The sequence below is a fragment of the Littorina saxatilis genome, linkage group LG10, assembly GCF_037325665.1.
Source record: "Littorina saxatilis isolate snail1 linkage group LG10, US_GU_Lsax_2.0, whole genome shotgun sequence".
Classification (NCBI taxonomy): Eukaryota; Metazoa; Mollusca; class Gastropoda; order Littorinimorpha; family Littorinidae; genus Littorina; species Littorina saxatilis.
In genome coordinates this window covers 9,983,931-10,011,113 of record NC_090254.1, presented here as the reverse complement: position 1 = coordinate 10,011,113, position 27,183 = coordinate 9,983,931, and the positions used below count along the sequence as shown (strand labels likewise).

Sequence of the window (27,183 nt, the reverse complement as noted above, 5' to 3'; positions counted from 1 at the left end):
AACAGGAAGTTGAAGCAAGACACACCGGAGTTACTTCCCTTGTCTTGTTGCTCTTAGTTACCACGAGCTTGTATGCATTATCCCAGCAGGTGCCCGATCAAGGGTTCGCATTCCGTCATATTTTCTTAATATCCTGTGCGTGTAAATGTAAGTAAATACTTTTCTTGTAGCTGTTTCACGAGTTTTGAGTTGCTTTTTTCCGACAGCGAGTATCTATTGTATAATATCTAGGACATCTGCAGGTGACAAGAGTAACATCCTCACACCTGACGATCTCAGGTAAACAAATATGTTGACCTGTGCACTTGCACCTGGGCACTGAAGGCTAACAAATAATGTCACTTTTCTCTGTTATAGAAGAAATGTAGGGCGAAGAGACACTCATAATGGACTGTTATGTTTAAATACTGTAACAAATTAATGTAGTTAAGCCAACAAAATATTGTAGGACCTGCATAGCCCCCCCCCCCCCCCTCCCTCCCTCCCTTTTATTTTATTTTCAAATGTTCATCCTTGAATCATTGACAGGACAATTGTCCACCAAAGCATGTATTTGTAACTTTAAATATCCCCCTTTCTATCAGATTTATTTTACATTCTCTTTGATATGCATTCAAGTATCAGTTGCAATTAGTTTTATGAGCACACATAACAATTAAGAGAGATGAAGATGGATGAAAAAGTAATTGCCTGTCATTGATTTTCAAACTTGGCAGACACCTTACTCAGATACTCATCTCACAAGTAAAGTGATCTTAACATTTTATACTGAAACAAAAATTTGACACAATGCTTCACCCATGATAAAAATACTAAAAACTCAACTCATAAGCAATAATGTACATTAACAGTGTTTACTTTAGTTTTATTAATTTATTTGGCAGATATCTCAAGATGCCACACCCACGCTCACGCTCAGCTCGCTCAGATATGAGCGACGGAGAGATGGAGGGGATTGCAGAGGCAGAGCTGGTCCGGCTTCAGCGACAGTTTCGTATCATGGAGAACGACCGAGCGGCCTACACTGAGGAGTCACAGAACATGATCCGCAAACAGAAGTATGTGTGTGTGTGTGTGTGTGTGTGTGGTCTGTGTGTGTGTGTGTGTGTGTGTGTGTGTGTGTGTGTGTGTGTGTGTTGTTGCTGTGCTGTTGTTGTTTTTTATGTTTGACATGTTAACTGGTTTGTTGGTTCCTGGCTTACTTGTTGAGTTAACTTCTCTCTTTTTTCTTCATGGGATGATATTATGAACTTTATGAAAGGGAAATCTGAGAGAGCAGGTGTCACGAACTGAAACCTCTGCTGAACAATCCTTCTCACAGATCTTGACACGAAGAAAGTATAACATTTGACAGTCTTGATTCCCAGTGTTTTATTTTGCTCACAAATTACTCTTATTTCAACTCGAGTAGTGAATGCTTCACTGAGCTAACCAGTTCTTGTGACTATCTTATAAGTATTTATGTGCCTATCGACTTCAAAGATCAGCAGGTTTATGTACTTGTCAATGGTTTTGTGTGTGTCTATGATTAAAAATTATGATAACGAACCTTTAATTCTTGTTCTGAGAAAAAAAAGGGAGATAAGCAATCTAAATGCATTGGACATGTGCAATAAGAGTACATGAGAGTTATGTGGAACCAACCTCCCGGCCACTGAGGAGAGCTTACTTCTCTTACTTTCTCAGACCTTAAAATACAGTGGTACCTGCGACGTGTGGCCCCTCCAATGAGAGGACACCTCCCCGAAAAGGACAACTTCTGCTGTCCCTTTGTCTATTATCTTTACCAAAATAAACCTGTCATGGCAGGCCACCTGCAACGTGGGGACACTGTTGGCCGGTCCCCAGGGTGTTCTTCTTCTTCTTCTTCTTCTTCTTCTTCTTCTTCTTCTTCTTCTGCGTTCGTGGGCTGAAACTCCCACGTACACTCGTGTTTTTTGCACGAGTGGAATTTTACGTGTATGATCGTTTCTTACCCCGCCATTTAGGCAGCCATACGCCGTTTTCGGAGGAAGCATGCTGGGTATTTTTGTGTTTCTATAACCCACCGAACTCTGACATGGATTACAGGATCTTTTTCGTGCGCACTGGGTCTTGTGCTTGCGTGTACACACAGGGGGTGTTTGGACACCGAGGAGAGTCTGTACACAAAGTTGGCTCTGAGAAATAAATCTCTCGCCGAACGTGGGGACGAACTCACGCTGACAGCGGCCAACTGGATACAAATCCAGCGCGCTACCGACTGAGCTACATCCCCACCCTGATTCAAGACTTCCTCATTGCCTTCTTTTGTCTACCAGGTCAGAGATGGAGATGCTAGAAGATGAGAAACAAGAGCTGCTGAAGGAATTGCGACTGGCAGAATCCCGTGCCAACCAGATGAGGGACGAAGAACACACAGACACACTAGTTACTCTGCTGGAGGCTAAAGGTCAGATATTTGAACATTTATACCACAGTAATCCAAAAGTGGTAGACTGCTTATGTTCCACATGAATGAATTGAAAAAATCTGAGAATATCAGGTCTTAAAAAGGAGGGAGTCTTTAAATCGAGGTAAATTCGCAAGCGTTGTGAATAGAAAATTATACTGAGGGGTCTCAAAGGGGGGGGGGGGGGGGGGGGGGCTCCATGTAACTGAGCAGAAGGATGCAGGGATTAAATGAAATCATAAGTTGCTTCCATGCATGACCACATGTCAGATTTGCACTGGACATTTTGGGTCAACGCCATTCTTGCTGGCCGATGTGAATGCGTGATGTATTGTGTAAAAAAATCTATCTCACACGGCATGAATAAATCCCTGCGCCTTGAATATGTGCCCGATATAAATTGCATAAAAAACAATTAAAATAAAAAAAATCCCTGCGCTTAGAACTGTACCCACGGAATACGCGCGATATAAGCCTCATATTGGTTGATTGATTGCTTTCAGATGAACATGAAAAAGACATTGATGAATCGAAGCAAGAGCAGATGGAGCTGGACGCCAAGATCAAGGAGTGGGAGTTAAAGATCAAAGAACAGCACAAGAACATGGGCGGCGTTCACATGTCCAGTCAGCACACCACACAGACAGTAAAAACTCAGCGCGTCTTGGAGAACAGACTGGACCAGGTATTTTCTTCTTCTTCTTCTGCGTTCATGGGCTGAAACTCCCACGTACACTCATGTTGTTTTTGCACGGGTGGGTATTTACATGTATGACCATTTTTACCCCGCCATTTAGGCAGCCATTCGCCGCTTTTAGGAGAAGGACCCGGTACAAATGGGTTTCAACCGAAAACATTTGTTGCTAACGAGTATGGATGGGGCTCCAACTGGTATGCTAAGGAATTCCGTTATGGCCCCTGGTAAATTTCAGTGCTGTTCCCATCGAACAAACCTGTGAGGGACTTTAGAATCATCTGGATCGGTGGGTCTGGGTTCAGAAATTTCGGGAACAAAGTTCATTCACGTGGGGGTGGTGAGTGTGACAGGACAAAGCAGTAGTCCCCCTTTCACAGCAACATTCTCGAGATCTGCATTGAAGGAGTTGTTTCCCTGTTTTGAGCATGAGATATTTATGGTAGCTGAACGTTTCTGGTACATCTGTAGACAGCAGAGAGGGGAGAGGTAGAGAGCTGCCTGTGACAGGGTCTGGCTGCTGCTAGCACCTGGTATGCTGTTGCCAACTTTTGTTTTTACAAAGTTTTATTTCTGTAGGCCAAACTCACTCCTATTTGACTGGCTTTGCCCCTTAAGGTGATTCAAGTGTTCATGCCCTTGGTTTCATGTCAAAACAAAAGAGTACAGAGGAACCCCCCTCTTAACACTTTCGCGACGGGACACTGATAAATCAGTAACCGCGCTGACACGCCCATGGACGGGACGCGCATTTTTCAGTACCAGTCATACAAGGTACAAGACTCGTGATTGCTTCCCGGTTTTTGAAGATTGCAATAAATTGAGTTGTTTCCCTTGATACACGTGGTTTTCTCTTCCGGCTTGATCAAATTAGTGCAGATTTGCGTGGTGTTTTTGAACAAAAAAAATGAATCGAAGGCGAGCCTTGTCACGGGAGGAGATTCTCCGGATGTTGGATCTTGAGGATCCTGTAGATCATGATACATCGTGTCGTTTTAGCCTCAAGAAAGCGATAATAGCAGTGATATTGAGGAAGAAACAGTCCCGTTGTTGCTAGTACGAGTCGGCAACTACACGTGGTAGGGGGTGATACTGCTAGACGAACATGTATCTCGGAATCGTGCAGGAGCTATGGGGGCGTGGCAGCACTGATAACAATGGATGGCTGGAGCCTTCAAATCCTTTTGGAATTGTTCATATGTGTACAGTTGGTACTTTGTTGTGAAAATGTGACTTATATTCAATATGGATTACCTAGACATCATTTGGTGAGTGTTACAGTTTTGTTTCATTTGAGTCAGGATGCTGTGAGTGAATGCGTGATTTGCTTGTTTTTTTCTTTGTACTGTCTCCTTATTTCTGTGTACAATGTTAACAATATTTCAGCTAATTCATAGGTTTTACACCTTGTTTGGTTATAACATTATTTATAATACTTTCTGTTAAAAAATAACTTTTAAAAAAAGCAGTGGAAAATAAAACACACACAAAAAAACGTTAAAAAACACAAATTATCCCCCTTTCACCCCCCTTTCACCCCCCTTTGCTAAAACAAATCGCGTGACAAACTTATAAATAGCACGAATGAACTGGGCATCCATTTTTGAATTAGTACACAAAATTTGGTGGTGATTGGACTTAATTCAAGCTTGCAAGACAGATTTCTTTTCAGTTACTGATTTTTGGGAAGTTTCTTGGTGGCAAGCTTGGGCAGGCAGGACGTTAACGCCGTGGCAGTGCTAGTCACAATAGTGTTAAGACCCCCCAATTTAAGACCTCCCCCCTTTTAAGACCTTACTTTTTCAGACTTTTTGTCAATAACCTCTAGATTAACCTCCATTTTAAGACTCCCTCCTTTTGAAGACCTGATTTTCTCAGATTTTTTTTGGGTCTTAAAAGGGGGGTTCCACTGTGTGCACATATAATGATGCTGAACTTTCTTCATCACTTGCAGGCCAAGAAACGGTTCAACCAGTGCCTGAGCAGAAACGCACAGCTGCGTGACGAGATTGAGAGCCTGAGGAATGAACACAAACGCTTTGAGACGCTGTACAAGAAACTGGAGAAAGAGCTTCGTAGCCTTCGTCGTGAGATGGGAGAGGTCATAGAGAAATCTACTGCTGCTTACGATGCCAGGTAAACAATTGATTCTTAAAGGCCAACATCCTCTTGGCCCTGCACTGTTACAAGCAGTGCTCATGTTGCCATATATGCTGCTTCAAGCAATGCTCTAGTTGCAACACATTTATAGTAAGCACAGCATAGTCACTGCTGCTGTTGTCCCCTTGAATTTATATACTTCCAAAGTGCCCCTTTTATCAGAGGACAATGGACAGAAGAAAACAGTCAAAGTATGTCATGAGAGTGTTCATTAGTGCTTTGCTTCAATTGGTTGCGAGTCTCTATAGAAGTCAACAATTTCGCTAAAAATCAGCCTTTATGCATCAAACATATCCTGCGTGTTTCAGAGACGACGCCCAGGCCAAGATGATCATCCTGAAGGAGAAGTCGGACAAGGACGTGCAGCAGCACAACACAGAGATGAAGGAGCTGGTCCGGATCATCGACCACGACCGCAAGCTGAAGGAGTTCATGGGCACCAAGGGGCAAGAGAGACAGGAAGACCCCCAGCTGGTGGCCTGGAGGCAGAAGAAGGGTGAGTTAATTAAGGTGTGGGATCTTCTTCTTCTTGGCGTTTGCAGAGGTTACACAATCAGTCCAGCACTGGTGATAAATGTTGTCGTTTTCTCCAACTCCTGTCGACTGCCGTATAGTTTGGTCTGCAGGGGAGTTGGTGACGGCCACACTTCTTTTCGTTCCTCATCTAGTAAGGGACATCGCTGTAAGATGTGTTCCGCTGTTTGGTCCTCTTGACCGCAGGCACAGGTTGGTGATGGCGCCAGCTTGAACTTTCGGTTCATGTGAGCATTGAGCCTGTTGTGGCCAGTACGCAGCCTGATGAGGTTGACTTGCTGCTCTCTGGACATTGTGTGGTAGTCATCTCTGTTTGTCCTTGGCCTCATCAATGCCTTGATGATTGTCTTCTGCTCACTAAAGCTGACACTGTTTTCAGGTTGGTCTTCCACGGCTCCTTCTTTTGCCAGCTCATCTGCCCTTTCATTTCCTGGTATCCCACAGTGTGCTGGTATCCACTGGAGGACAACTCTTCTGGTTTGTCTGACCATCTGTAATGCTTTGGCCAGCTGTGGGAGTTTGTCGTTCTCTAGGGCCTGAAGGACTGAAAGGGCGTCCGAGAGGAAGACAACTTGGTAGCAAGGGTCTGCGGAGTCCTGAACGAAGGAGGCGGCCTGCATGAGAGCTTCTGCTTCTGCTTTATAGTTTGTGCAGTGTTTGCCAGTGGCAACGCTGGATGTAGCTGTATGTCCCCCAGGGAACTGGATCAGAATGCCTGCACCTCCATTGAGCACGGCGTTAGTTGCTGATCCATCGGTGTATACATGGATCCACGCCTCTTTTGGGTACTGTTCGTCGATCAGGGCTAAGGTGAGTGCCTGTCGAGCTGTGTCATTCTGATCTTCTCCTGAGGTAACATGTGGAACACTGGTGCAGATCTGGATGCCTGGTTTCTCTGTTGCCTTGGGGGTTTCCTCTTCTTCTTGAGTCAGAGGTAGAGTGTTCTGTGGAAGGACTTCCCTGTACTGTCGAGAAAGTCTCTTGCTCTCGTGTACAAAACTGCTCCGCTTAAGCCGGTTCTTGGTGAGGTTGCTCAGTCTGTGCTTCATGGGGTGGTCGGGTAGGCACTTGAGCTTCTCGGCCTGTACCATAGTCTTGGCTTCTCTTCTCTGACAGAGGGGTTGGATGGTGGTAAGCTTCTCCATTTCCTTGATGGGCGTGGATTTCATTGCACCGGTGATGAGTCGGAGGGCCTGGTTTTGCACACGGTCAAGGGTCTGCAGGTTTGTCTTGGCTGAGGTTGACCACGCTGTGGAGCCGTACTCGAGGTGGGGTCTGATTGTTCCCTGGTATACTGTCTTCAGTATCTTCTCGTTCGCTCCCCAGGTGGTACCTGCCAGCTTCCTGAGTATGGCTAGCTTGCGCCGGGCCTTCGTCTCTGCCTGTGCAATGTGTGGTTTCCAGGTCTGCCGTCTATCAAAGGTGACACCAAGGTATGTTGCTTCTTCATCCTCTCTCAGAGGAGTTCCACCAAGCCTAATGGTTCCGGCTTTCTGCTTTGGCGACAGTGTGAATAGGGTGGTGGAGGATTTCTCCTTGTTGATGGAGACGCACCAATCTTCTGCCCATGCGTTCAGCCTATCTGCCGCTTGCTGCATTCTGTAGGTGGCAGTACTTGCGTGCTCCTCCTTGCACCAGATCACAAGGTCGTCTGCGTAGAGAGCAGCTTTGATCCCCTTGGGCATCTCAGACACCAGATCGTCGATGAAGAGAAGGAAGAGTGTTGGGGAGAGGACTCCGCCCTGAGGGACGCCATGACGAAGGAGGAACTTCTTGCTTTTGGTCTGGTCGACGTTAACTCTTGCCCTGCGGTTATAGAGGTAAGAGCGAATCCACTGGTACATGTTGCTGGACACGCCTTTCCTCAGCAGTTTTACAAGGAGTCCATCTTTCCAGACCTTGTCAAAGGCCTTCTGAAGATCTATCCAGGTGACGAAGACCAGCTTCTGTTCCTGAAAGGCATCTTCAACTTCTTGCACCAGGTAAGTGACCTGATCTTCAGTGCTGCGGAACTGTCGGAATCCAGCTTGTTCAGGGGCGAGGAGGTTCCTGGATTCCAGGTACCATCTGAGGCGCTCGTTCACAATTCTCTCCAGGGTCTTCACAACACAGCTGGTGAGGCTGATTGGGCGATAGCTGGTGGCCTTCTTTGGATCCTTCCCTTTTTTTAAGATGGGGATCATGATCGCTTCTCGCCAGAGTTGTGGTAGCGATCCTTCTTGCCAGCTGCTGTTGAAGACCTCGAGTAGCTTGTTCTCTGCTGCACTACCAAGGTGGGTTAGCATCTCGTTGGTGATGCCGTCTGGGCCAGGGGACTTCTTCGCCTTTGACTTTTTCAGAGCTGAGTGCAGCTCGTGGAGTGTGAGTGGTTGACTCATGGCGTCCACTGTCGACTGTCTGGCAGGTCTCTCTCTTTTCTCTCTTCTTGCTTCTCTCTGTTTCTCGGGGCTAACATGGAGGTTGCTCTCAGCTGCATAGCTTTCAGCAAATTGGTTGGCAGCATGCTTTCCAGTTAGCACCTTCCCGTTCTCTTCTAATGTGATCTTTCCTCTGCTGGTGTTCTCATCATTCAACTGCTTGGTGAGCCTCCAGAGCTTTCTGCCATCCTTCTCAAGGTTCAGAGAGCTTGTCTTCTCTTGCCAGCTTCTCCGTCTTGCCTGTAGCTTCTTTTTGAGAAATTTGGCTTTGGCTTCCTGGAGGCGGATGTTGTTGTTTTGTGACGGGTTGACTTCTGCTTCCCTTCTGGCGTCTGCCAGATCATCATCCAGTTCCTGCAATTCATTACTCCAGTAGGGCTTATAGTCTCTCCTGGCACCCCTGGGAATGGACTCACGCGCTGCTCTGAGGATGCTCATGTTGAAGTCCTTCGCCACCATGTTGATGTCTCGACCCTCGACTCTGATGTCTTTGGTGAGTTCGCTGGTGCGGTGTCTAAAGAGGAACCAGTTCGCTCTTTTGTAGTTCCACCGTGGGAAGGAAGCTTCACTGCAGGACTCCATGCCCAGGGTCAAAAAGACTGGCCGATGGTCACTTCCACCTAGCTGTTCTCCGACCTCTCTGCTGGTTAGCTGGTGCATGTCTTCCGTGCAGAAGGCTAGGTCAGGAGTTGATGTAGTGTGCCATCTTCTGGAATAGAATGTAGGGCAGTCAAAGGGACTGTTCAAAAGGATGAGACCTTTGTCGTCAGGTGTGGGATAAACTGCAGTAGGTAGGAGGGGAGGGGGGATGGGGATTGGTGAGGGATCATCGACCATGAATGCAAGCTCGAGGAGTTTATTGGCATCAAGGCCCCCCGCGGGTTAGGGGCAGTCCCATATTGGTTGGGACGAGAAAGAATTTACCCGATGCTCCCCAGCATGTCGTAAGAGGCGACTAACGGATTCTGTTTCTCCTTTTACCCTTGTTAAGTGTTTCTTGTATAGAATATAGTCAATGTTTGTAAAGATTTTAGTCAAGCAGTATTTAAGAAATGTTAAGTCCTTTGTACTGGAAACTTGCATTCTCCCAGTAAGGTAATATATTGTACTACGTTGCAAGCCCCTGGAGCAAATTTTTGATTAGTGCTTTTGTGAACAAGAAACAATTGACAAGTGGCTCTATCCCATCTCCCCCCTTCCCTCCGTCGCGATATAACCTTGAATGGTTGAAAACGACGTTAAACACCAAATAAAGAAAGAAAGAAAGAAAAGAATTGGCATCAAGGGGCGAGAGAGGCAAGAAGACCCCCAATTGGTGGCCTGGAGAGTGAAGCAGAGTGAGTTGATGATTGGAGTGTTGAATTTAGTTAGTTTGTATATGTGGAGAAAGAGGGCAATGGAAAGGATTATAAATCAGCGGCAAGAAAACACTAAAGTTATGAAACTGTCATCAACAGAGGCTATGGAGGCAGAGAAGAAGAAGGAGAGCCAGGAAGATTCAGTGGAGACGTACGAAGCCGCCTTCCAGAAGATCAAGGAGATGACCGGGGAAGATGACCTTGACCTTCTCGTCAACCGCTTCATCATGGTGGAGGACACGAACTTTGCCCTCTTCAACTACGTCAATGAGCAGAACAATGAGATTGAAAAATTGAATGATGAGATCCAAGGAGTAAGTAAAACCAGGCGAACATGTCTTGTGATAGGGATTTATGTTGTGAGTGTGTTTGAATGTGTCTGTGTGTTTGTGAATGTGTGTGTGTGTGTGTTTTTGTGTGTGTGTGTGTGTGCGTGCGTGTGTGTGTGCTTGTTTGTTTGTTTCTGTGTGTAGGCAGGGCGGGGAGTGCTTTACACTGGTACATACATGCTCTTGGGCTTGTGTTTGTGGGAAAAAATGAGATAGACATAGAATACACTTCAGACAAATTCTTTACAGTTCTTTCCACAACGATTTTCACTTCTCTGGTGTGTGAATTGCAGTGACCTTCTACCTCCAGGAAGACAATATGCTATCAACAATTTCTTTTGTGTCTCTCATCCACAGATCAAGGACGAAATAGAGAAGTTCAAGCAGCAAGGCATAGAGCTGGAGGAACAGAGACAGGTCATCCTGAAGCAGCTGGAGGAAAAACAGACCTGCGCACACCAAGAGGCCGATGAGTATGAGCAGAAGTACAAGGAAGTCGCCAAGATCTTGGACCAGCTTAAAGCAGGTACAGTGGAACCCCCCTTTTAAGACCCCCCAATTTAAGACTTCCTCCCTTTTAAGACCTTGTTTTTTCAGATGTTCTGTTCATAACCTCTGTAAATTTACCTCCATTTTAAGACTCCCTCCTTTTTAAGACCTGATTTTCTCAGATTTTTTTAAGGTCTAAAAAGGGGGGTTCCACGGTAATGTTAATTAATGGCCATTAGTGAGCATGTAGGGATGTTACAGCGCGCGGAACTCCTTTTTAAGACCTCCTAGTTTAAAATTCCCTCCCTTTTAAGACCCTGTTTTCTCTGTTTTTGTTTGTTCGTAACCTCTGAAGATGTACCCCCGTTAGAGAGAAATTTAAGTTTGACGCCCTCCTGGCATTAAACTGTAAAGTTAATTATGGCCATCAGTGTGCATGCAGGGATGTTACAGTGGAACCCCCCTTTTAAGACCCCCCAGTTTAAAATTCCCTCCCTTTTAAGACCCTGTTTTCTAAGGTTTGTTGTTCGTGTTACCTCTGTAAATTTACCCCCATTAGTTTGAGAGAAATTTAAGTTTTACGCCCTTACAGCAAAGCCATTTGTAGGGGCATGCGAGAAACCCAACTTTTGATAAAAAAAGAAAAGGGAATAGAAATAAATGAAAGAACCAATAAAGATAAAAAGATTTAAAAAGAGGGGGGAGGGGGGGTTACCCTCATTTAAAGACTCCCTCCTTTTTACATTTAGTCAAGTTTTAACTAAATGTTTTAACATAGAGGGGGAATCGAGACGAGGGTCATGGTGTATGTGTGTGTGTGTGTGTGTGTCTGTAGAGCGATTCAGAGTAAACTACTGGACCGATCTTTATGAAATTTTACATGAGAGTTCCTGGGTATGATATCCCCAGATGTTTTTTTCATTTTTTTGATGATGTCTTTGATGACGTCATATCCGGCTTTTTGTAAAAGTTGAGGCGGCACTGTCACACCCTCATTTTTCAATCAAATTGATTGAAATTTTTTCTTCGACGAAGGCCGGACTTCGGTATTGCATTTCAGCTTGGTGGCTTAAAAATTAATTAATAACTTTGGTCATTAAAAATCTGAAAATTGTAATAAATGGTTTTTTTTAATTTACGTTCATCTTATTCTACATAATTTCCTGATTCCAAAAACATATAAATATGTTATATTTGGATTAAAAACAAGCTCTGAAAATTAAAAATATAAAAATTATGATCAAAATTAAATTTCCGAAATCGATTTAAAAACAATTTCATCTTATTCCTTGTCGGTTCCTGATTCCAAAAACATATAGATATGATATGTTTGGATTAAAAATTAAAAACACGCTCAGAAAGTTAAAACGAAGAGAGGCACAGAAGAGCGTGCTATGCAGCACAGCGAAACCACTACCGCGCTAAACAGGCTCATCAGTTTCACTCCGTTTTGCACAATGGCGGACTACGGTCATTGGGAAAAAATGCAGTGCGTTCAGTTTCATTCTGTGAGTTCCACAGCTTGACTAAATGTAGTAATTTCGCCTTGCGCGACTTGTTAAAATGTTGGGAGGTCTTTAAAGGGGTGGGTGGGTTCCAGTGTAATGTTTATTATGGCTGTCAGCGTTATTGTGGGGATATTACAAGGGATGGTGGAAGGAGAGAAAAGTGTAGCAATGTTGCTTTCTTCTCACTGCAATCTGAATTACGCATGAATTATTCCCTCAGATACAGTTTTGAAAATCATTACAATCTGAATTATGTATCTTTTTTGCACTCAGAATTAAGTGCTTGAGGTGGTATTATTCTGTGCACACATAATGACATCAGCATGAGCAGCCACATTCCATCTTTGGGGAAAAAACACCCAAAAAGGCATTAGCTTTCATGGGTAAATCTGAGTGTTGATTTGTAAATTCAAAGCACTGTCAAATACATGAAACATAAAGTGTTCTCAAAATTGAAAAAAAGTAGAAAAGTAAAAGATTCACATAAAAATAGTGAAGCGTATCATTTACTCACACATTTGTTTCCAACAATCCACTGCAGGTGTTGAGTCGTTGTTCAACAAGATCAACTGTGACCGATCGGCCATCGATGACATGTTGGGGGCAGCAACAGGGGTAACCGAGGGCAACATGCTGCAGTATCTGGGTATTATCGAGCAGAGAACCAACGAACTACTTGCCGTTCAGACCTACATCACACTGAAGGTTGGTGTTGGATGTGTGTGTGTGTGTGTGTGTGTGTGTGTGTGAGGGGAGCCTGTCAATAATGACCACCAAAGGGACCAATCAAAAGTGGTCGTTATATAGACAGGTGGTCGTTATATAGCCAGGTGGTCGTTATATAGACAGGTGGTCATTATATAGACAGGTGGTCGTTATATAGACAGGTGGTCGTTATATAGACAGGTGGCCGTTATATAGACAGGTGGTCGTTATATAGACAGGTGGTCGTTATATAGACAGGTGGTCATTATATAGACTGGTGGTCGTTATATAGACAGGTGGTCGTTATAGACAGGTGGTCATTATATAGACAGGTGGTCATTATATAGACTGGTGGTCATTATATAGACTGGTGGTCGTTATATAGACAGGTGGTCGTTATATACACAGGTGGTCGTTATATAGACAGGTGGTCGTTATATAGACAGGTGGTCATTATATAGACTGGTGGTCGTTATATAGACAGGTGGTCGTTATATAGACAGGTGGTCATTATATAGACAGGTGGTCATTATATAGACAGGTGGTCGTTATATAGACAGGTGGTCGTTATATAGACTGGTGGTCATTATATAGACTGGTGGTCGTTATATACACAGGTGGTCGTTATATACACAGGTGGTCGTTATATAGACAGGTGGTCATTATATAGACTGGTGGTCGTTATATAGACAGGTGGTCATTATATAGACAGGTGGTCGTTATATAGACAGGTGGTCGTTATATAGACAGGTGGTCGTTATATAGACAGGTGGTCGTTATATAGACAGGTGGTCGTTATATAGACTGGTGGTCATTATATAGACTGGTGGTCGTTATATACACAGGTGGTCGTTATATACACAGGTGGTCGTTATATAGACAGGTGGTCGTTATATAGACAGGTGGTCGTTATATAGACTGGTGGTCGTTATATAGACAGGTGGTCTTTATATAGACAGGTGGTCGTTATATAGACAGGTGGTCGTTATATAGACAGGTGGTCATTATTTAGACAGGTGGTCGTTATATAGACAGGTGGTCGTTATATAGACAGGTGGTCCTTATATAGACAGGTGGTCGTTTAGTAGACAAGTGGTCGTTATATAGACAGGTGGTCGTTATATAGACAGGTGGTCGTTATATAGACAGGTGGTCATTATATAGACAGGTGGTCGTTATATAGACAGGTGGTTGCAATGGAAAGGTGAATTATATAGAAAAAAAACTTGTCTGGGATCTTTCAGAGTGGTCGTTTTCGAGAGGTGGTCGCAAGGGCATGTTTGACTGTATTTCAAGTCGGGGTTTGAAATAGTCTGTAGGTGTGTTTGTGTGCATGGCAGCATGTTTGTGGTCAGTCAGTCTGCTAGCCTGTCTCTCTCTCTCTCTCTCTCTTGGAAATTGTGTGAATAATTAATTTGCATTGTGTTTTAAATGAGAATTTCATTAACTAATTACCGTCTCTGTTTTTGAGACTTGACTTTAAAACATCAGCAGTGTGCTTTGAGTTGTGATGTGGGTTGTGATGTGTGTTTTGTATGTTTTTATATTGACTGACCGTTTGGCTTGTTAATTTTAGGCCGAGGACAAGCGTGAACCCAAGACGCCAGGTTTGCTGGGAGAGGGGCCTGCACCTCCTCAGCCACAGATCCCCATCTTCCCCCCCGCTGTTGGGTGAGTGACTAAAGCGTTATTGTGTGTTTTTAATACAGTGAAACCCCCGAAAAATCTAAAAATATAAGGTCTTAAAAAGGAGGGAGTCTTAAAATGGGGGTAAATTTATAGGTTATGAACAGAAAAGCTGAGAAAATCAGGTCTTCAATCAATCAATCAATGAGTCTTATATCGCGCATATTCCGTGGGTACAGTTCTAGGCGCTCTGCAGTGATGCCGTGTGAGATGAAATTTTATACGGCCAGTAGATTGCAGCCATTTCGGCGCATATTTACCTTTCACGGCCTATTATTCCAAGTCACACGGGTATAGGTAGACAATTATTAACTGTGCCTAAGCAATTTTGCCAGGAAAGACCCTTTTGTCAATCGTGGGATCTTTAACGTGCACACCCAATGTAGTGTACACGGGGGGAGGTTCGGACACCGAAGATAGTCTGCACACAAAGTTGACTCTGTGAAATAAATTTCCGCCGAACCTGGGATCGAACTCACGCTGACAGCGGCCAACTGAATACAAATCCAGCGCGCTACCAACTGAGCTATATCCCCGCCCTTAAAAGGGAGGAAGTCTTAAATTGGGGGGTTCCAGTGGATACTATTTATTAAAGAGAGATCACTCACTCCAGCCTGGAAGAAAAACTGCAACACCTAATAATTCACACACTTTCAGAAGCATCATCAGCCCCATAGTCACAAAGAGTTGGTGTGAAAAATTAGAATTTGATACCAGGCCCAAGCTGGTTCAAACTGCTTGGAATTGTCTGGTTTCTAACTCACAATGTTTTCGTGAAAAAAGCAAGCTATCTCTCACTTTTTTGAAAATGTTCTCCCAAGTTAAAGGTAAAGTGGACTGGGTGGCCGAGTGGTTACGCAATTGCGCTCGAAAGCGAGAGGTTGCGAGTTTGACCCTGGGTCAGGGCGTTAGCAATTTTCTTCCCCCTTTCCTAACCTAGGTGGTGGGTTCAAGTGCTAGTCTTTCGGATGAGACGAAAAACCGAGGTCCCTTCGTGTACACTACATTGGGGTGTGCACGTTAAAGATCCCACGATTGACAAAAGGGTCTTTCCTGGCAAAATTGTAAAAAGGCATAGATAAAAAATGTCCACCAAAATACCCGTGTGACTTGGAATAATAGGCCGTGAAAAAGTAGGATATGCGCCGAAATGGCTGCGATCTGCTGGCCGATGTGAATGCGTGATGTATTGTGTAAAAAATTCCATCAAGGCATAAATAAATCCCTGCGCCTTGAATATGTGCGCGATATAAATTGCATAAAATAAAAATAAAATAAAATAAATAAATCCATGCGCTTAGAACTGTACCCACGGAATACGCGCAATTATAAGCCTCATATTGATTGATTGATTGATAATGTGTTTATTCCAAACCATAAATCATTTCATTTTGTTTTGAACAGCAATAAAACTCTCTTACTTTAGAACTTCTGCAAATTTTCTCCTCACAAAACCTGTGCTTTCTTTGTCATCAGAGATGAGTACGAAAGCGACGGCAGTGAAGCGAGTGAAGATGAGATGCGGCCCTTCACCCGCAATGAACTTCAGCAGAAGGTTATGAAAACAGTGCAGAAGAGAGAGTCAGCGGCAAAACGAGAAGGCTTTAAATACGACCTGTCCAACGCACGAGAAAAAGCCCAGAAGCAGAAACAAAAGGAAGGAAAGAAATAAACTTGCTGTGTGAAAAAACACTTGCCAAAACGGATTTTCGGATATGACGACAAAAAGTGACAAGGACAAAGAAAGATACACACACAAAAACGAAACATTTCATCACAGGAAAGCTACTGACAATTGTATTGGAAGATATATGACAGAAACTAAAGTTGACGCGGTAGTAAACAAGAAGACAAGAACAAGAGGCGAAGCCATCAAGGCTCACGTAAGAAATCGACAAACAGTAACACAAACTCAATCACTCCGTCACACATACACACACACACACACACACACACACACACACACAAATACACACACACCACACACATACGAGTACAGACTCATGCACGCGTGCGCGCACACACACACACACACACACACACACACACACACACACACACACAGTAACACTAACACATGTGCACAAAATGAACACAAGAGGCGAAGCCATCAAGGCTCACGTAAGAAATCGACAAACAGTAACACAAACTCAATCACTCCGTCACACATACACACACACACACACACACACACACACACACACACACAAATACACACACACCACACACATACGAGTACAGACTCATGAACGCACACACACACACACACACACACACACACACACACAAATACACAAATACACACACACACACACACACACGGTAACACTAACACATGTGCACAAAATGAACACAAGAGGCGAAGCCATCAAGGCTCACGTAAGAAATCGACAAACAGTAACACAAACTCAATCACTCCGTCACACATACACACACACACACACACACACACACACAGAAAGAGCATAGGTGAAACTGCAAGAAAGCGAGACACTAGATCTAGATCTGTCTGTCTGCATGTAGCCTACTTACAGGGACACGACTGCCAACAGAGTCTCGGCCCGCTCAAAATAATAATGACCGAGACTTTCAGTACTTCCTTCGCGTGACGTCTAACCCTCTTACGTCATAATGTGACGTCAATGTAATGTGACGTCTTCAAATGTTAGAGTTTCTACCACAGACATACACACACACAAACACACGCACACACACACGCACGCACAGACAGACAAAGTTACGATCGCATAGGCTACACTTACGTGACCCAACAAGAAAATAAATGATCACAGAAAAAAATCATGACAAATGTGTTAAAAGACAGGAATAAAAGTTAAAAGCTTTGTTTAAATTAAAACACGGTATTACTCCGATACCTGCTGTGTTTAACAGGGTTATAATCAGCCTCATTTCTTTAGTACATTGTTTACAGAAATAGTATTGCAGGATGGCAGGAAGAGCAGGTTTGTTTGAAAGTGTGGTGACCTAAACACAAGCTTGGCTTGTTCTTATTTGTAAATATTCAATTATGTTTACATACAAAATCAGATGCCCCTTTTTATAGTTCATTTTCTAGGCAATTGTTACAGACCTGCAACAGTAAACGTCTTCTAACTTCTTTTTGTACATTGTAATATCTGTGATACAGTGCACTTTTATTTAAAGCAAATGATTTTGTGATAGGTTAGATCAGTGTGTGTTATTGATAGAACTATGTGATAACTAGTGACATTTTGATAACAAGACTGGATCTGTACACTATGAAGTTTTTTGTATGTGTTTACACCAGTAATTTTCCACCTTTGTAAGTATTTACTTTACACAAAAACGTTTGGTTTGCCAACATTCTTTTTCTAGACATCTGGTCCATCATGCAAAATATGAAAAAGAAAATAAATGATACCACCAGGTGAATATTTGTTCAGTTTTGCACCTGTCCATTTTAATGTCTATATACCAGAGCAATCTTTATACGTTTGCATGTATTAGCGCGGGTGCATGTGTGTGTGTGTGTGTGTTAGCACAATATATCTTGTTCATATTTGTTGTAGAGCATTGACGTCTGTTAAGATTTGTTCAGAAAGCGAAAAGAAGGAAAACTCTGTCACTCTTGCAATGATAGACTCACATTCATTATTTGTTTTTATTTTTTGTTACCATACCAATAACTGCCCATGTCCACCGAGACAACAATGAACAATAATAAATATCTCCATAATTACAAAGATTCCCTCCAACCTGCCAGACTAGGCAGCACCAAACAAAGAACCAGCCCCAAGGAGAGATAAATGTGTACAAATGTTCAAACAAAAAGTAAGCAGGTTATCACAGTTTGTAACTTGCCAGTGAAATAAAAATACAGTCATCTACAGTGAAAATAATTGATGCATGATGAAATTTGAGCGTATAATTCATAATAACCATTCAAATGATGCCTGTGACGGGTGTACAAACTCCTTGCCCTAAAAGAGAACATTGTTTCTATTAAATGTTTTCACGAAGGTAAAACTATAACAGTTGATAACAGAATATAAATCCAAAAGGACTGGGTGGCCGAGTGGTAACGCACTTGCGCTCGAAAGCGAGAGGTTGCGAGTTCGACCCTGGGTCAGGGCGTTAGCAATTTTCTCCCCCCTTTCCTAACCTAGGTGGTGGGTTCAAGTGCTAGTCTTTCGGATGAGACGAAAAACCGAGGTCCCTTCGTGTACACTACATTGGGGTGTGCACGTTAAAGATCCCACGATTGACAAAAGGGTCTTTCCTGGCAAAATTGTATAGGCATAGATAAAAAAAATGTCCACCAAAATACCCGTGTGACTTGGAATAATAGGCCGTGAAAAGTAGGATATGCGCCGAAATGGCTGCGATCTGCTGGTCGATGTGAATGCGTGATGTATTGTGTAAACAAGAAGGGCAAAGCCCATACGACTCACATGCTTGACCTTGACCTTTACATGACCTTGACCTTCAGGGTCAAGGTCAAATAACTAAACCTAGCAATGACATCATACACTAAGAACTGCTTTACACATTTTTCCTACCAAAATACATGTGACCTTGACCCAAGGTCAAGGTCATCCAAGGTCATGCAACACAAAGCTGTTAATTCAAGACATAGGAAGTACAATGGTGCTTATTGGCTCTTTCTACCATGAGATATGGTCACTTTTAGTGGTTCACTACCTTATTTTGGTCACATTTCATAAGGGTCAAAGTGACCTTGACCTTGATCATATGTGACCAAATGTGTCTCATGATGAAAGCATAACATGTGCCCCACATAATTTTTAAGTTTGAAACAGTTATCTTCCATAGTTCAGGGTCAAGGTCACTTCAAAATATGTATACAATCCAACTTTGAAGAGCTCCTGTGACCTTGACCTTGAAGCAAGGTAAACCAAACTGGTATCAAAAGATGGGGCTTACTTTGCCCTATATATCATATATAGGTGAGGTATTCAATCTCAAAAACTTCAGAGAAAATGGGAAAAATGTGAAAAATAGCTGTATTTTAGACAACATTTATGGCCCCTGCGACCTTGACCTTGAAGCAAGGTCAAGATGCTATGTATGTTTTTTGGGGCCTTGTCATCATACACCATCTTGCCAAATTTGGTACTGATAGACTGAATAGTGTCCAAGAAATATCCAACGTTAAAGTTTTCCGGACGGCCGGCCGGACGGACGTCCGGCCGGACGGACGGACGGACGGACGGACGGACGACTCGGGTGAGTACATAGACTCACTTTTGCTTCGCATGTGAGTCAAAAATTCCATCTCACACGGCATAAATAGATCCCTGCGCCTTGAGTCCGAGTCTGGAGATACGCGTGCGATATAAGACTTCATATAATAATAAAAAAATCCAAAATCAGATGGACGGCTAAAGTTCCACAATTGAGAATCAAAAAACAACAATTGTAGGTTATTCACTTATTGGAATGTTTAATTATTGACAAAGCAAAACTTTACATTGACCACTGGGTCGACGTAATATAAATGTAATGTTATAATAAAATAATAGTTACATATGGGAAACTTGCAAATATGAAATGAAACATGCACCCGTAACTAACAAACACTACCAACATATCGCTTGAAGAAGGCAGTGAATATATTTACTAAAGGGCACTCTGTACCTACGCTCATTCACGCAAACTCATGTCATCCCTCTGTTATGCACGCACATGCTTACATACTCCGCACAAAAAAATGAATTCAAAACCCTACACAACCGTAAAAAAGACTGGAACCTGCCAAAAATCTCCATGTAAAAAGACAAAGCGGACGGACAATGAATAAACACCTTTGAAATGACAAAAAAAATAAGCATATACTGCAATGTACAGAGGAAAACATCTGGATGGGGCGGGGATATAGCTCAGTTGGTAGCGCGCTGGATTTGTATTCAGTTGGCCGCTGTCAGCGTGAGTTCGATCCCAGGTTCGGCGGAAATTTATTTCAGAGTCAACTTTGTGTGCAGACTCTCTTCGGTGTCCGAACCCTCCCCCCGTGTACACTACATTGGGTGTGCACGTTAAAGATCCCACGATTGACAAAAGGGTCTTTCCTGGCAAAATTGCTTAGGCACAGTTAATAATTGTCTACCTATACCCGTGTGACTTGGAATAATAGGCCGCGAAAGGTAAATATGCGCCAAAATGGCTGCAATCTACTGGCCGTATAAAATTTCATCTCACACGGCATCACTGCAGAGCGCCTAGAACTGTACCCACGGAATATGCGCGATATAAGACTCATTGATTGATTGATTGAAAGCAAACACAGTGCTTGACTTGAAATCTAACTCATGAGTACATTCTCTTTCTAACAACAAGGAAATAATGCATAAATACATATACATGAAATATGAAGTACACATATATTCTGCTGAGTTGAATAATCACAATGCTAAGTGACTTGGCTTTGTGTTGACTTGGACAAGGATGTTGCAAAAATCACAACAGTAAAAATCACAATAGAGACAAACACAAAGTAAGTACTTTGTCACTGACCCATACAATTGGATGTACTGTACTCTTCATAAACAAGAAGAGCAAACGCTCGATCGAGTCACTTTCGCAGTTCTGAATATTATATGAGGCATCAGATGGACAGGAAGAAATTGCTATTCACAACACAATGAGTCACGTTCACATAAAATTTGAGCCCGGTCACTTTTATAGTTTCCGAGAAAAGCCCAACGTTAAGTTGTGTGTTGCCGAACAGAAAAGGCTAGTTATCTCCCTTGTTTTTCTGATAACGTTCGTAAAAGGCTACAGATGTAAATACTTTGATGTAAAGAATAATCCTACAAAGTTTCAATCACATCCGATGAACTTTGTCAAAGATATACAAGAAGAGCAAACGCTCGATCGAGTCACTTTCGCAGTTCTGAATATTATATGAGGCATCAGATGGACAGGAAGAAATTGCTATTCACAACACAATGAGTCACGTTCACATAAAATTTGAGCCCGGTCACTTTTATAGTTTCCGAGAAAAGCCCAACGTTAAGTTGTGTGTTGCCGAACAGAAAAGGCTAGTTATCTCCCTTGTTTTTCTGATAACGTTCGTAAAAGGCTACAGATGTAAATACTTTGATGTAAAGAATAATCCTACAAAGTTTCAATCACATCCGATGAACTTTGTCAAAGATATAAAATGTCTAATTTTTTCTTTGACGCTGACCTGTGACCTTGAAAAAGGTCAAAGGTCAACGAAACCATCGTTAAAGTGTAGAGGTCATTGGAGGTCACGACTAAACAAAATATGAGCCTGATCGCTTTGATAGTTTCCGAGAAAAGTCCAACGTTAAGGTGGTGTCTACGGACGGCCGGCCGGACGGACGGCCGGACAGACTAACACTGACCGATTACATAGAGTCACTTTTTCTCAAGTGACTCAAAAATGTCTAATTTTTCCTTTGACGCTGACCTGTGACCTTGAAAAAGGTCAAAGGTCAACGAAACCATCGTTAAAGTGTAGAGGTCATTGGAGGTCACGACTAAACAAAATATGAGCCCGATCGCTTTGATAGTTTCCGAGAAAAGTCCAACGTTAAGGTGGTGTCTACGGACGGCCGGCCGGCCGGACGGCCGGCCGGATGGCCGGCTGGCCGGACGGCCGGCCGGACAGACTAACACTGACCGATTACATAGAGTCACATTTTCTCAAGTGACTCAATAAAACTGTACAACACAAATATTTTACATATAACATTTGTGCAAAAACAGTACACAAATAAAAACAAGAGGGACAAAACTCTTCATCAGGCCAACCAATAGCCGTGTTCCAGTGTTCATCGCTTTTTGTCATGGCAGTGTAGCTGGCACCAGCGCGGAAGTGTACCAGACTGTATAGCATTATTAATCACTGACAAGTTCTCTTTGTACATATGTTCATAGCACGCTACCGCATACTTTGCCTCAGACAAAGGCACATTTCGTTGTAGTCCTGGAATTTTTGCGTAACTTGATTCTTAGCGATTTTGATGTTTTTGTGCTTAAGATTAAGTAAATCATTCTCCAAGAGAAATATTCTCAAAAATACGATGGAGAATAAATGATTTAACATTCTTTTATCTGTCTGACCACACCAGGTACAAATATAAACATTATTTCATGATAAAAATAATCAGCTTTGGCCTTCTGCTAAAACGCTGTCTAACAGTTACGCCAAAATTCCGTGACGACATCGATTTTTATTTCCGCAGCGCAACTGCCTCAAATTTCACGCATATGGCCTCATGTTTTGACAGTGTTCACAGACACAATTTCAAACAATTCATTCTTCAAACATTATGACAGACTGCTCTCTCTCTTCTCTATTTTGTCCTTCAGAGCATGTCTTCAAATTAAAGGCCACGTTACAAAAGTGAATTCATCACCATTTTCTAACTCTCTGAATCATCACGTCACCTTGCAGATGATACCTGTCATCATCATCGTCCATTAACTCCTAGTCTCAAAGTCTTCAAAGGCAAGACTTCAAAACAATAACCATACAAAATTCATGATCATAATCTTTGACCAATCGCTATCTTCTGCGTAACTTTACTCAATGGAAATCTTGTCACCATTCTCTGTGTAGCTTCACTCAAGGGCAATCTTGCCACCATTCTCCGCATAACTTAATTTACTCAATGGCAATCTTGTGACAATTCTCAGCGTAGCTTCACTCAATCGCAATCTTGTCATCATTCTCCGCATAACTTAATTTACTCAATGGCAATCTTGTGACAATTCTCTGCATAGCTTCACTCAATGGCAATCTTGTGACAATTCTCTGCATAGCTTCACTCAATGGCAATCTTGTACTCCGCGGTGACACGGAATGTCTCCTCATTCTTGTCCTCTTCGTCATTGATGAAGACGAGGACCTCAGCGATGCCGGGCTGGGTGACGGGGGAGAAGCGCAGACCGACGGCCTGGGATGCCCCTCCCTCCAGCTCCAGCACCGTCTCCTTGAACTGCAGCAAGTCTGGTCGGTCCGTCAGCACCTGTGTGGAACACACAATTCACACACGTCACATCAAAATCTGTGAAGCTTGAAAAACGTTCAAGGAGGATTTTACTTCTTTGTTTTCAACAAAACTGGATCCTGATGTGACCTTGAGATTTGCCACAGGTCAACCAGACTTCCAATGTGTCTGTATGTCATTAAACCCTGGAAAGGGTTTTAATTTCAAAGTTCAAGCATACAACATTTTCAAGAAAATAATAAATTGCCTTTTTATAACCCCACTGAGACATTGACATTTGACAAGGGTCAATCAGACTTTCATCATCAGACTTCACAACCCATACAAGCCCAACACAGTTTTAAACATTGCCCAGAAAAGTCACACTCAAAAAATAGAAAGAAGAAATGAACAGTCCAGCACTCACCTTGAAGCTCTTGCGCAGAGGGTAAGGGTTGGTGTAGGTGATACGCTTGTTGCTCCCCTTCCCCCCTCCCACGGGCAGCATGAGGGTGAAGGCCCGCGACACGATGGGCGAGCGACAGCTGGTGCACACTAGCCACGAGCGCACCAGCTGGTGGTACTCCACGTCCACCACGTTGAGGAAGAAGAACTTGGACCCGGTGCCGAGGGGACGCACCGCCACGCCCAGTTCGTGCACGGCGCCCGCTGCCAGAACGAAGGCTTCTGCCGGCGCCAGGGTCATCTCGTCAGGGTGGGAGGAGAAGCAGCGCACCACACGGGTGGCTTGGGTACCCCTGGGCGGTGGAAAGAAAAAAGATTGGATGTCAATGTTTTACACACGTCACAGGGCGATTGAAACAAAAAAGGTTGAATGTCAATGCTTTACACACGTCACAGGGCGATTGAAACAAAAAAGGTTGAATGTCAATGCTTTACACACGTCACAGGGCGATTGAAACAAAAAAGGTTGAATGTCAATGCTTTACACACGTCACAGGGCGATTGAAACAAAAAAGGTTGAATGTCAATGTTTTACACACGTCACAGGGCGATTGAAACAAAAAAGGTTGAATGTCAATGCTTTACACACGTCACAGGGCGATTGAAACAAAAAAGGTTGAATGTCAATGCTTTACACACGTCACAGGGCGATTGAAACAAAAAAGGTTGAATGTCAATGCTTTACACACGTCACAGGGCGATTGAAACAAAAAAGGTTGAATGTCAATGCTTTACACACGTCACAGGGCGATTGAAAGAAAAAAGATTGGATGTCAATGTTTTACACACGTCACTGCAACTTCTGAAACCGTGTATCCTGTGGCTAACACGATACCTTGGGTACCCATGGGGGATTGAAACATGAAAGATTGAATGTCAATGTTTTACACACGTCACTGTAACTTCTGAAACCGTATATCCTGTGGCTAACACGATACCTTGGGTACCCATGGGGGATTGAAACATGAAAGATTGAATGTCAATGTTTTACACAAGTCACTGTAACTTCTGAAACCGTGTATCCTGTGGCTAACACGATACCTTGGGTACCCATGGGGGATTGAAAAAAAAAAGAAGATTGAATGAGAATGTTTTACACAAGTCACTGCAATTTCTGAAACCGTATTTTGCCAGAAGTGCAGGTGGTAGATTACACCTACTGTATTTTACGGACTATAAGGCGCAACTTTTTTCTCTCAATCTTGACCCCTGCGGCTTATTCAACGGAAGCGCCCTACATGCTCACATCTGGGTAGTTCAACTGTTGTTGCTGCTAGCTTTCCACTGGCAGGAATCAATCAGTTTTCAAAAAACGGCAACAAGTTTGAAAGCAAATGGCATGGTGACTGGTGCTTTTCTCTGTGGAGTGGCTAGGTATTGCTTCAATGCCAAGTCAAAGCGGGGAGATTTCTCTGATTTCTGCAGGTGGACAAGTTCAAATCCAAAAACACATAGACTGCTAGTGTTCCAAAGTCAAGGAAAAAAAACACCAAGAATGATAGGTTATTGAAAAGTTCCATTAACTAACCATTTTAGTTTTTTCTATTCTTGGTGGACAAGTTGACTTATACTCATGGACTTGTAAGCATTTATAACATCTTCTTGCATGCTGGGATAACAAAGTCTGAAATGAGATGAACACTACAATACAGTGCAACCCCCCTTTTAAGACCTCCAAAAATCTGAGAAAATCAGGTCTTATAAAGGAGGGAGTCTTAAAGCGGGGGAGGATACAACAAGGTATCATAGAAGTACCTTCTACTTATGACTAACGTAACTTTGTTACATTCGTTTCACTTTCATGTTCACGGTTCGTTACGTTGTTCAATGTGATGAATGTATACGGGCGTAGTAATCGCCCTTAAAAAGGAAAGCCCAAACCGTGATTGAAGGTGAATGTTGAAAGTTCCTGTGAAGGATGTCTTCTTAGACGGGAAAGGTCTATATACACGTCTAGCTCCCCGTAGCAAGAAATTGAAACTGGGGATTATGGGCATTGGCACATGCGCAGAGAGGTACTACCGACAAGGGGAGACTACTCCCCTAAATGGTATACCGACGGAAATCTAGAGTTAGCGACCTTGTTTACAGTCTAGTACTGGTAACATAGGACGCTTCTCAGTCTAGCACTCGTAAGTAAGGTAACTCCTATTAGTTAAATTGAGGTGATGTATTCGAAAGAAATACAGGGTCTTAAAAGGGAGGAAGTCTTCAATGGGAGGGGGGGGGGGGTTCCGGGGGGGTTCCACTGTACACCAACATGCATGCTCCTTTGCAAGCATGTTCTATTGTCATACCTGTGTGTATATATGAATAAAAATGTTGTTTAAACCAAATGAGAAGAACTCAAACTGACTTGAGCAAGAGGTTGATGCGTGAGGTCTGAGCCTCGATGCAGTTGATGTCGACTCTCTGCAGAGCGTGGACGTAGCACTGCCAGATCTGGATCGGGCGAGACAGGAAGGGGTCGATGTACAGCGTCACATAGAAACGCTTCATCTGTGGGGACGGTCCCATTGCCACCTGTACAGACAGACATGACCTCATGAAATGATAAATGAAAAAACAAGAACAAATGAGAGGCATTGCAGTTTTTTGTCTGTAAAGTGTTATATTTAATATTAGCCCACGGTTTCGGCTACATACATTGTAAGATTGTGAGTATTTCACTGAGAGTTTACTGATTGCATTGGGGGATTTCGGGCAGAACGGAATACATTCTTTGAACATCACAACTATAGCGCGAGGTCATAGAGAAAACTCGAACACGGCTAATTCAAAAGAAATATCCTGCACAAACCCCTGCCCTGGGGCAGCTCCTAGTCATAATCAAAACTGCCACACATTTATTTAAATTTGCGAAGCACATTTCCCTTTCACCCTGTGACAAATCGCATCGAACTCAGGATACACAGTACAGTTCATCCTCTTATATAAATGCAGATCTCAGTCCAGAGAATACACTGATTTTTTCAGATGGTGACGACATGCAGACATGGAACTGACCTTGATAAAGATGTCGTGCGGTTCACCAGGCTGTGTCGGCTTGCAGTCCAGAATGACGTTGGGGTCGCTGCATCTTGTGAACACCTGCTTGACTGTGGACCCACCCACTGGTGCTCCTCAAAGAGAGAAAACATAGACCCCTCTGATTAGGCATCACCTACTCTCTCTCTCTCTCTCTCTCTCTGTACCATGCTGACTGGCTCGTTGGAAAACAGCCTGGTCAAAGTATCAAATGAAATAGTGTCCGTTTGTGTCAAATGTCGCTCTCTCTGTGCCATGCTGACTGGCTCGTTTCAAAACAGCCTGGTCAAAGCAATTAAGAATCAAATGAAATAGTGTCCGTTTGTGTCAAATGTCGCTCTCTCTGTGCCATGCTGACTGGCTCGTTGGAAAACAGCCTGGTCAAAGTAATTAAGAATCAAATGAAATGGTGTCCGT

The 27,183-nt window shown here is 43.2% G+C and overlaps 2 protein-coding genes across 3 annotated transcripts in view; one reads left to right on the top strand and one right to left on the bottom strand.

Moving 5' to 3' along the window:
* Positions 1 to 46: 46 nt before the first annotated feature.
* On the top strand, positions 47 to 16,173 carry LOC138978131 (coiled-coil domain-containing protein 63-like). Its single transcript, XM_070350780.1, has 11 exons — positions 47 to 147; positions 885 to 1,058; positions 2,301 to 2,431; positions 2,935 to 3,116; positions 5,080 to 5,261; positions 5,594 to 5,781; positions 9,694 to 9,908; positions 10,281 to 10,449; positions 12,462 to 12,625; positions 14,202 to 14,296; positions 15,788 to 16,173. The coding sequence occupies exons 2-11, from the start codon at positions 895 to 897 to the stop codon at positions 15,981 to 15,983; spliced, it is 1,686 nt and encodes a 561-aa protein (XP_070206881.1). The 5' UTR covers positions 47 to 147; positions 885 to 894; the 3' UTR covers positions 15,984 to 16,173.
* A 1,767-nt stretch (positions 16,174 to 17,940) lies between these two features.
* The window catches only part of LOC138978130 (nephrocystin-4-like), a 62,656-nt gene continuing 53,413 nt past the window's right edge, over positions 17,941 to 27,183 (bottom strand). For both annotated transcript variants that reach the window (XM_070350777.1, XM_070350779.1), the window contains 4 exons: positions 26,746 to 26,861; positions 26,096 to 26,262; positions 23,702 to 24,032; positions 17,941 to 23,313 (listed from right to left, as the gene is read on the bottom strand). In XM_070350777.1, the coding sequence (XP_070206878.1) occupies positions 23,110 to 23,313; positions 23,702 to 24,032; positions 26,096 to 26,262; positions 26,746 to 26,861 (818 nt within the window). In that variant the 3' untranslated portion in view covers positions 17,941 to 23,109. The remainder of the gene's footprint in view (positions 23,314 to 23,701; positions 24,033 to 26,095; positions 26,263 to 26,745; positions 26,862 to 27,183) is intronic.